The sequence below is a fragment of the Ictalurus furcatus genome, chromosome 8 (genome assembly GCF_023375685.1).
Source record: "Ictalurus furcatus strain D&B chromosome 8, Billie_1.0, whole genome shotgun sequence".
In the NCBI taxonomy this organism is placed as follows: Eukaryota; Metazoa; Chordata; class Actinopteri; order Siluriformes; family Ictaluridae; genus Ictalurus; species Ictalurus furcatus.
Window position 1 is genome coordinate 4,480,357 of NC_071262.1, and position 10,335 is coordinate 4,490,691.

The following is a 10,335-nucleotide window of genomic DNA, read 5'->3' on the forward strand; positions in this document are numbered from 1 at the left end:
CTAAATCAGCCAATCATGTGGCAGCAGTGCAACGCATAAAATCATGCAGATACAGGTTCCTGTTCACGTTAAACATCAGAACGGGGAAAAGGTCTGATCTGTGACTTTAACCGTAACATTGTGAGACCTCACATTAATTATGATTCACCTATTTTGCACAATTAATTATATTTAAATTGTGATTGTTAAAAGTTTGCAATATTACATTTAGCTAGAATTTTATATATTAAAAAAATAGCGTACAAGCATTTTTCAGTAGGTTGAAAAATACTTTATTGAAACATACAAAACAGTTAAAACAAGGACAGAAAATAAAATACAGAACTATTCAAATTTGACAAACATTTCACGACAAGGACGCATATAACATCAGATGATTAAAATACACTGAAATGTAGAAACCAGACGCATCCTTCACAGTTTTCTAAAGCATTTCCTGGCAGAAGAATTTAGTAATACATAATGCCTAAACAATTTCACCTGAGGTACGCAAGATGCTGATTTAGTTTGGTTTCTATCACACCGTCTACCTGAATAGTGGAGGCAAAGCCAGAGCCTGGAGCAGCGCTCTTGTTGTTTGATCAAAAGCGTCCACAGATCAGCTCTGGCTGAGGCGTGTCTTGCTAGCGAAGTCGGCACTGAGCTTTCTCATCACCTCGGCGTGACCCTGGCCAGCCAGCTCCTGCCGCACCGTACCGTAGTTCTCCTTCACAAACGTAGCGAAAGGTGTGGGACCGCGTGAACTAGACGGCGCGAGCAGGACGAGCTGTCCCGTGCACAGCGCGCACACAAACCTCTGCGTGTCTAGAGACTTTGAGTGACGGCCAATCCTGGAGAAAATATACAAGTGGAGTTTCATTTGAATTAACTGAACATCCCAAAAGCATTCTAGACTTAAGAATGTTTTTAGAGAACAGGTCAGTCTTTTCCGCCAATTAATACATTTTGATCTTCCTGGTGTAAATAAAATGTTAATTGATTGGTAATCACGGTATCATTCATAATAAGATAAGGCTCTGAACATCATGGCACATCATTCTGACCAGACCAGAGCTACCCCTCCTCCCATGCAGGGAAGGGACAATTCATCGGTCATAGTTCTTGGGTTGGGGTTAAGTGCAATCTTACCGGCTCTCTGCATGTGTTTCCAGAGGGAAAGCAAAGAAAAAAAAGTAGAGGGTGACCGATAACCGTTTTTTATTGATATTTCCCCCCATATTTAAGCATTTTTTCATAATCGGATATCGGTTTTGTAATATCGGATCCACCGATCAATGGCGCCATCTTGTGGGCATTTAGCGAATTGCGCTAACTAGAGACAAACTCACAGAGTCCTGTAATCCCATTAAAGCTTTTATTTATTTATTTTTCAGACCCCTCTATTTATTGGTGTATAAATAAATAAATATGAGTTTTTTGGTTGGTTTTGTATTCAAGGAGGAAGTGAAATCGACAAAATTGTTATAAATAAAACGGTTTGTTCAGTTCAGTGGTGTCATCACTGTGTTAAAAAATAAATAAATAAATAAATAAAAAACCCAGAAATAAATATTCTGCATAACGGTTATTAGGCACATAAACATGCAAAAAGTCGATATCGGTCGATCTCTAGTGATGAGCAAGATATTCAAGAGGTTAATGTGAATCAGACTTACCACCTCGACTTACCAGTCTTACTGTATACACTACACTCAAAATGATCTGGACGACTGAAATTTCGGAAAGCGTACCAAATTGACTTCCAGGCCTTAAAGAATGAAAGCTGAGCTGTTTGAGGAGGAGCGTACTCACGTGTTTTTGCAGCGACTGCACTGGTACTGGTATTTGTAATTGATGTCGTAGCTGTGGCAGCGGGTCACCATGGGCAGCTCAGGGTGAGCCAGGGTGGCTTTGCGTGCGTAGATCTTCCAGAAAGGTCCGTGGCCGTCCCGAACGTTGTTTATCAGCCATGTGGCCGCGTGGCACATTTCATGAACTAGTGTGTCCCTTAACCGATCTGCGAAGGAAGAAGGAAAAAGGACAGGTAATCATGTCTTCACCATTTGTGTGGAATACAGACATTTCCCATGTAACAAACTAAACTTACAAACAAACAAAAGAGCTTATGCAAAGCAAAGACAGAGCTTTATTTATTTATTTATTTTTTTTACTCTATCTAAAAATTACCTGCAGAGTCACAGACTTTGACGGACAATTCAATACGGGCGTATCGTATGCCAGTGACCTTTTCCTGCCCGGTGATGCAATATCCTGCGGTCTTCCTCATCTTTGTATTCCATTTGATCGGCATGTCAGCAGGCAGCTGAGGAAATTAAACGCGTGATGATGAAATATTACGGATTAATTAAAAAATATATACTTTTCAAGGAAACAATATATTCAGCTGAAAATAAAATAAAATATTACATTATGGGTTCAGCTTTCATGATAAATATTTTGAGCTTCGCGTTTTTTTTTTTTGTTGTTCTTTTCCGGTCTTACCGACTTTGTTACACCACCCGAGTCAACAGGCAGTGCAAAGTACAACCCTCTGAATCGCGGGGATCCCGGAGCCTATCCCCAGGGAACTTGGCGCACGAGGCGAGAGACACACCCTGGATGGGGTGCCAATCAGCTTACAATGCATGTCTTTGGGCTGGCGGAGGAAACCGAGTACCCTGAGGAAACTCCCGAAGCACAGGGAGAACATGCAAGCTCCGTGCCCACAGAGTGGTGGCGGGAATCGAACCCCCAACCCTGGAGAGGTGAGGCAAACGTACTAACCTCTAACCCAGAGCATCACCGTTGGAAGCAGCTTAGATTAAGAACGGTTCACGGTTTACAGGCCAGGAAGACATAGTTTATGATTTCCTGTTGATTTGATTCAGTCTTGAAGATTTATCATAACTTATATGCAATGGTACAAACACACTAACACTTATGATCTACTTTTCACTATTCACCCCTACTTACTGGAATTCAGCTTAGGCCTTGAAACTTTTCATTTTGGAGTGTTCTAATAAGCATTTTTATTTATATTTATATATATATATTTTTTTACTTTGTGTCCTGACCTTGCTCTCAAAAACAGTAGAGTTATAGAGCCGGTAGAGTTTGCCGGTCAGCTCCTCCTTGTTCTGCTTAAACTTGCGGCAGTACACAGACTCAGGAAAAGACAGAGACTGCAGGAAACAGCCTGGTGTTTTACACACAGCCACTCTATCAGAGACACACACACACAAAAACAGTTCAGAATCAAAATCAGCAACTAATTACATACATTAGGAATCCTGGATCAACTACATACATTCAAAACAGTTGTGAAGTATATTTGACACACTGACTCACAGAAATAGTGCAACACAAGTCAATGTAAATATAAGAAATCTAAATATAAAAAGTATCTTGTGTAATTCTGCTATGAAAAGCGGCAAGACCAGAACATCTATTACAGGGGTGGAGAGATCAGTAGATCGGGCGCCTGGGATGCAACCCTTTTAATTTATAGTTGCCTGGTGGACAATTAGGTTCAATAACCAAAAGAGAGAGAGAGAGTGTGTGTGTGTGTGTGTGTGTGTGTGTGTTGGGGGGGGCCTAAAAAAACTTCATTAGAAGAGGATAATAATCACGTACTCCTCCATACTTCCCTCAGTTACTGTAGTATTAACTCTACCTGCTGCTGTGGCCGGCTCTGGGCTCCGTCTGACTCACAGGTCTGCTGATTGGGCGCTGCGCTGGAGTTCTGGTCACCTGGGATCCTTTTCCTGGCACTCGGTCACTGTCCTTTCGTGCGTTCACAGACGGAGTCACACAGGCTGTTGCAGCTTCGGGCTCTATATCCAACAAACAAATGACAGTAATAATAAAATCATGATGAAAATCACAATTTGACCTTTATTTTCCTATACACGTACAGTGCTGTGAAAAAGTATTTGCCCCATCGTGATTTCTTCGGGTTTTTGTGTATATCTCGTACTAAGTTGTTTCAAAATCGAATATAAAACAAAGGCGACCGGAGTAAACACAGAAATTCAGTTTTTAAATAATAATGTTATTTATTGAAGCAAAAAAGTTATCCGATACCAACTGGGCTTGTGTGAAAATGTATTTGCCACCCGTAGTTACTAATTCTCAAAATCTATGAAACTGCGTTCATAATGGGGTTCAGCTGGATTAGACGCAACCAGACCTGATTACTGCAAACCCTTTTCAATCAAATCAACACTTAAACAGAACTTTTTCAACAGCATGAAGTTGGTTAAAAGGTCTTACCCAGTAACACACTATGTCAAAGTTGAAAGAAATCCATTCATTAAGGTTTGTCTGAATTTTTCCAAAACACACAGTGATGATCCTCAAACCTTTCGGGAGAACGTTCTGTGGACTGATGAGTTGAAAGTGGAACTGTTTGAAGACAGGTGTCCCGTTACATCTGGCGTAAACCAAACACAGGATTCCACAAAAAGAACATCATACCTATGGCCAAGCATGGTGGTGGAAGTGTGATGGTGTGGGGATGCTTTGCTGCTTCAGGACCTGTGTAACTTGCACAATTAAGGGAAACATGAATTCTGCTCTCTACCAAAAAATCCTAAAGGAGAATGTCCGGTCTTCAGTCTGTAAATTGAAACTCAAGCGCAACCGGATTATCCAGTGAGACAATGATCCAAAGCATAAGAGTAAATCCTAGTCCTAGAAGTAAGTGAAAGACTGACTTCCAGATATCAGTTGCAGTTATTTCTGCTAAACCAGATTTTAAGTTTAAGGGGGCAATTAGTTTTTCACATGGGTGATGAATATTGATTGCTTCAATAAAAAAAATAATAAATGAATAAAAACTGTAGTGTGTGTTTACTCAGGTCGTCTTTGTTTTATTTCGTTTGAAGATCTAAAACTAAGAAATCAGGATGGGGCAAATACTTTTTCACAGCACTGTACACCTGTATAGGTGGTAATTTCACCTGGAGGTTTAGGAGAACAGTGTGTGCTACTGCTTCCCAACTTTTGGTTTTTCTTGATGCGGTCCAGTAAGGACTGGAACTCGTCCTCGGAGCTGCCCGTGTCCTCCCAACAGCTGCTGTGTGTGGGTGGGGCTGAAGAGGGCTTGGGCGTGTGAACAGAAGCGAGAGGAGAGGGAAAGCGCAGGGCGTTACTGGGTTTATTTTCTTTAGCCGGAGCATCCTTTTCCTGCGACGACGGGCGACTGTGCCGAGTCCTCCACGTGCTCTTGATCACAACGTCGCTGTCGTCGTCCGAGTCACCAAGGAACACCGGGGATTCGAACCGAGAGAGCCGCTGCTTCTCTGACTTCAGGCTAGCCTTGGGAGTCTTCAGTTTGGCTGCATGTACACACAACCACCAAAAAAACATTCATTTCAAAGTGCCTTTCCTGTACATTTTTTAATGGTAGCTGTTGTGGTAAAACAACGTAAGGTATTCCTAAGATTTTATTTCCCTGTCCTTTTATATATGTGAAGCAAGAACGTACAGGTACAGCGAGATTTCATAAAAATTACCTTTTGAAACGGACGGCTTCTTCTCCACGACAAAATCGTCATCAGAAGACAAGTCGTCTACTATGAAATGTTTAAGGCTGTGAAATGTGAAAATTAACACAGCTTTACATCAGCAGAGTGCGCAAGGAATTTCTTTTGCTTCTAATATCATCACACATTACAGTAACATAAGGATAACTGATATAAATATGTAGCATGACAATATATAAAAGAATAAATATATGTAAATGCATCACACACACACAGCTTTATTATAAATACCGTGTGCTATGATACGGTTATAGATATAGACGTCAGTCTATGCACCTCTCCCTGCAGAACCAAAAATCCAGGTGGATTCGGACCCGAGTCAAAACAATAACCCAACTCTGTGTGTTTCAAGCTCGATAAATGTGTCTGTTGTCCCATATTGTAGAGAAGCCTACGGGTTAGGCTAGGACGAGTTGCGCAGGTCCAGGTCCACCCCCCGGACTTTTGGTTCTACAGCAAGTTGCTCTGGAGATGCTCAAGATGCTCTGGAGACGCTCTGACCCAGTCGTCTAGCCATCGCAATTCGACCCTTGTCGAGGTCGCTCAGATCCCTACGCTTGCCCATTTTTCCTGCTTCCAACACATCAACTTCAAGAACTGACTCTTCACTTACTGCCTAATACATCCCACCCTTCGACAGGTGCCATTGTAACAAGATTATCAACGTTATTCACTTCACCTGTCTGTGGTTTAAATGTTATGGCTGATCAGTGTGTGTGTGTATATGTATATATCTTATAAGATAAGAAAACTATACTAAGACAGAGCTCACTGACCTGTCATCACTACCACTCACAAACTGAGGCCTCGGTTGAGCCTTCGGGGTTTTCACACGTCTCAAAACTATTAAAGAAAAAACACAAATTGTATATACTTAATCTTAAAAAATGAATAAATAAATAAATAAATAAATAAATAAAAACACCACCAACAACAACGTAGTAATAAAATATTATTTGAAAATGAAAAACAACAGTTAAAAATAACTTACAGTTTTCAAATCCATCATCGCTATCTGAGGACAAAATCTGGACCGGTTCCCTAGAAAGAGAGACAAATAGATCCGTTTCGACCCATATTACATAAAATGATCACCTTCTTTTGAAATGTCATCACACGGTGCCGATTTGATCAGCTTTCTTCCAAACTCGAAATCACCTCGGTGTATATGAAGCTCCTATTAACGCAGGCCATTTATTATTAAACAGAAATAAAATTTTAAAAAAAAGTAGAACACATGAAAACATCTCACCTTGCTTTCTTGGCAGATGAGATTTGTCTGGGAGCAGGTTTGGGTGGAATCTTTGTTGCAAGAACTGAACAACAAGCATTACTTGATTGATTGATTGACTGATTGATTGACACTTACATGTCCACTGCTGCGTACGATTTCTCTATTAAGCGACTTACTCTTGTCCAAGTCCTCGTCACTGGAGTCCAGCAGCGCTCCATTTGAAGGCACGTCGCTCCTTCCGTGGCGATTCTCCTTTTCAGAGCTGTCGCTGTCTGACGGAAATGACGACTCTTTCCTCTCAGCAGGCTCAGCGTCGCAGCTGACGACAGCATCGCGTCTGCTCTTCACACTTTTTTGCAACTGCAAGGAGATGAGAAAATGTCTCATTCAAGCCTAATTCAAAACGCAAGATATGATGCAGCACTAGTTGGAATTGGAATCTACTGACTTGCATTACAGAGGTGAGGCTGGTCTATCTGATAGTATATGACTTGTGTAAGGAATAAAACATAAACAACGCACACCGTTATAGGACAACAGTCAGCGAAGGGGGGAGATGTGGCCCAATGCGACGCTTCGAGTCCTTATCACCCTCAAATGGATTCTTATCCACATATAAAACAGCACATCCTCTTTTATATGTTTTTTACGTATTCCTTTAATAGCAATCCATCAACGTTTCTTCAACAATTTCTCCTTATTTATTAAATAACACCACGTGATACGTTTTTATCCACTTACAGTTACATTTATTGTTGTAGCATGCACACTACTTATAACAGCTACGGTATAAAGACTCATTCCCTCACCAGCCAGTTAACGAAACAGTTTAAAAAGTTACAGCTTTTTTTCGCTGACTGTTACACAAAGCGCTGACACTGGAGACTCCTTCCAAAAACGATAAATAATCATTTGAGTTTTTGCACAAAGAGGGCAGCTGATACTGCTGTCAGAGATGCTGTTACAAGCGTTTAACAGCTACTGACCAATCAGAATCGAGCATTTAACAGCTACTGCCCAATCAGAATCGAGTATTTAACAGCACTGTACAGGTTATCGCTAGAAAACGATAACAATATTGACCTCTTCTGCGGCTCGGTCCAGAGCACCTGGTTTGTCCCAGCCCATTTTCTGTGCAACTCTTTCAAACAGTCTTTGAGTACCGGGGTCCATGGCCCTCTGCACAAGAAAACACAGGGAAGTTCGAATCAAAATGGAGTTTCTCCACTATGTTAAATAGCGAAAGAAAAAAAAAAAAGACTACATGAATGTTAAGCCAGTTAGCTGCACGACCATGTCAACAAACAAACAAACGCGGTATAAAGGTGTAAATACCTCTGGTGCGAAAAATGACCTTCCTCTTAGTTTTATTTCAAAAGAAGGTGAATTCTCTCGGTCGAAACGATGGAAATGTTTCAAATTTGCCTCGCCGGAAATGGTCACAAGTTACGACATAGCAACTTCCGGGTGTCTAACACGCCCCTAGTAGCTATGGGATACAGACTCGAAGCAGCAGATTAACACGTTGTTGAGCAGCATTATGGTTACAGTTTATGTGCCAGAATAAACGTAAAATAGCTGATTAAACCGAGTCACTAATTTCATCTTCAGTTAAAACAACTTAGCATTTAATTAGCTAGCAGTGTTGTGAACTGTGAACTGAACTCTTGTTGTGAACATGTATGGTCTGTAGGGGGCAGTCTAGTGCAGTTAGCGGAAAGCACATTTTAAAGGGTTTTTTTTGTTTGTTTGTTTGTTTTTTGCAGAAATATAGCATTTTAGTTTCTTCTTATTGGAATTTATCTATTAACTAACTTCCAACATTGGAACATTTATTCAAACCATGGAGTACTTTCAAGAGGTTGCATTCATATTTCTTATAATTGACCAATTAAATTTGACTCCGTAGCTACAGAATGTCCTTTGCAATAATATACAATTTAAATCCATCAGACATTACATTAAATCCCCTGACAGGTCAAGTGAATAACATTGATTTATCTTGTTACAGTGGCACCTGTTGAGGGGTGGGATATATTAGGTAGGAAACGAACAGTCAGTTCTTGAAGTTGATGTGTTAGAAGAAGAAAAAATGGGCAAGCGTAAAGATCTGAGCGACTTCGACAAGGGCTGAATTGTGATAGGTCAGAGCAATTCCAAAATGGCAAGTCTTGTGGGCTGTTCCCGGTATGGAGTGGTTAGTTCCTTCTAAAAGTGGTCAATGGGTCACGAGGAGTGAAAGCTAGCCTGTCTGCTCTGATCCCATAGAAGAACTACTGTAGCACACATTGCTGAAAACGTTCATGCTGGCTATGATAGAAAGGTGTCAGAAGACACTGCAATCGCACCTACAGTGCGCATGTGAGCATCAGAATTGGACCATGGAGCAATGGAAGAAGGTGGCCTGGTCTGATGAATCACAGTTTATTTGACATCATGTGGATGGCTGGGTGAGTACACTTGCTTACCTTGGGAAGAGGTGGCACCAGGATGCACTATGGGAAGAAGGCAAGCGGGTGTGATGCTCTGGGCAATGTTCTGCTGGGAAACTTTGGGTCCTGGCTTTTATGTGGTTGTTACTATGACACATACCTAAACATTTTTGCAGACCAAGTACACCCCTTCATGGCAATGGTATTCCCTAATGCCAGTGGCCTCTTTCAGCAGGATAATGCACCCTGACATTGCAAAAATTGTTCAGGAATGATTTGAGGAACAGAACTAAGAGCTCGAGGTGTTGAATTGAACAACAAATTCCCCAGATCTCAATCAAATTGAGCATCTGTGGGATGTGCTGGACAAACAAGTCAGATCCATGGAGGCCCCACCTCACAACATACAGGTCTTAAAGGATCTGCTGCTAATGTTTTAGTGCCAGATACCATAGAACACCTTCAGAGCTCTTGTGGAGTCCATGCCTCAACCAGTCAGAGCTGTTTTGGTGGCACATTTGGTATTAATGTTTTGGCTGATCGGTGTATTCTGTTCATGATAAACAGTAAACACAGAACAATATTCGTACTATTAATACACTGACCAGTGATAGTAAATTATAGAACTCGGCTGTTCATCGTTTTGAATATTTACATAAGACGGATTCTTTCCATTGAACAATCTTATGCAAAAATGAACGAGTGAACCTTGTGCAAAACAAAGTTAAATGATTCGTCCTCGTTTAGGATGACGTTGAACACAGTGATAAATAAATGTGCAACATAAACATATCTAGTGTATACATTTGAACTAAAAGAGACAAGCGGCAGCTTTTTCCCCCCACCATGCACCAGGTGGTTACCATAAAACCCATGTCTGTACAGGTGAATCTCAAAAAATTTGAGTATCATGGAAAAGTGAATTTTTTTTCTGTAATTTAATTAAAAGTGGAACTTTCATATATTCTAGATTCATTATACATAGTGAAATATTTGAAGCTTTTTTTTTTGGTTGTTTTAATCTCTATGCTTACGATTTACAGCTCATAGAAATAAAAAATCCAGTATCGCAAAATATTCTAATAAAGAATTTATCATACAGAAATGTGGACCTGAGAAGAGCTCTAATCAGATAATTAACTCA

General features: G+C 40.7%; 1 protein-coding gene across 1 annotated transcript; it reads right to left on the reverse strand.

Moving 5' to 3' along the window:
- Positions 1-211: 211 nt before the first annotated feature.
- On the reverse strand, positions 212-8,778 carry gcna (germ cell nuclear acidic peptidase). Its single transcript, XM_053631637.1, has 13 exons — positions 8,095-8,778; positions 7,843-7,938; positions 6,936-7,119; positions 6,778-6,841; positions 6,517-6,566; positions 6,302-6,368; positions 5,496-5,572; positions 4,941-5,318; positions 3,653-3,812; positions 3,054-3,198; positions 2,167-2,302; positions 1,792-1,996; positions 212-830 (listed from the first exon to the last, which is right to left on the reverse strand). The coding sequence occupies exons 2-13, from the start codon at positions 7,930-7,932 to the stop codon at positions 599-601; spliced, it is 1,788 nt and encodes a 595-aa protein (XP_053487612.1). The 5' UTR covers positions 7,933-7,938; positions 8,095-8,778; the 3' UTR covers positions 212-598.
- Between the last annotated feature and the right edge of the window lie 1,557 nt (positions 8,779-10,335).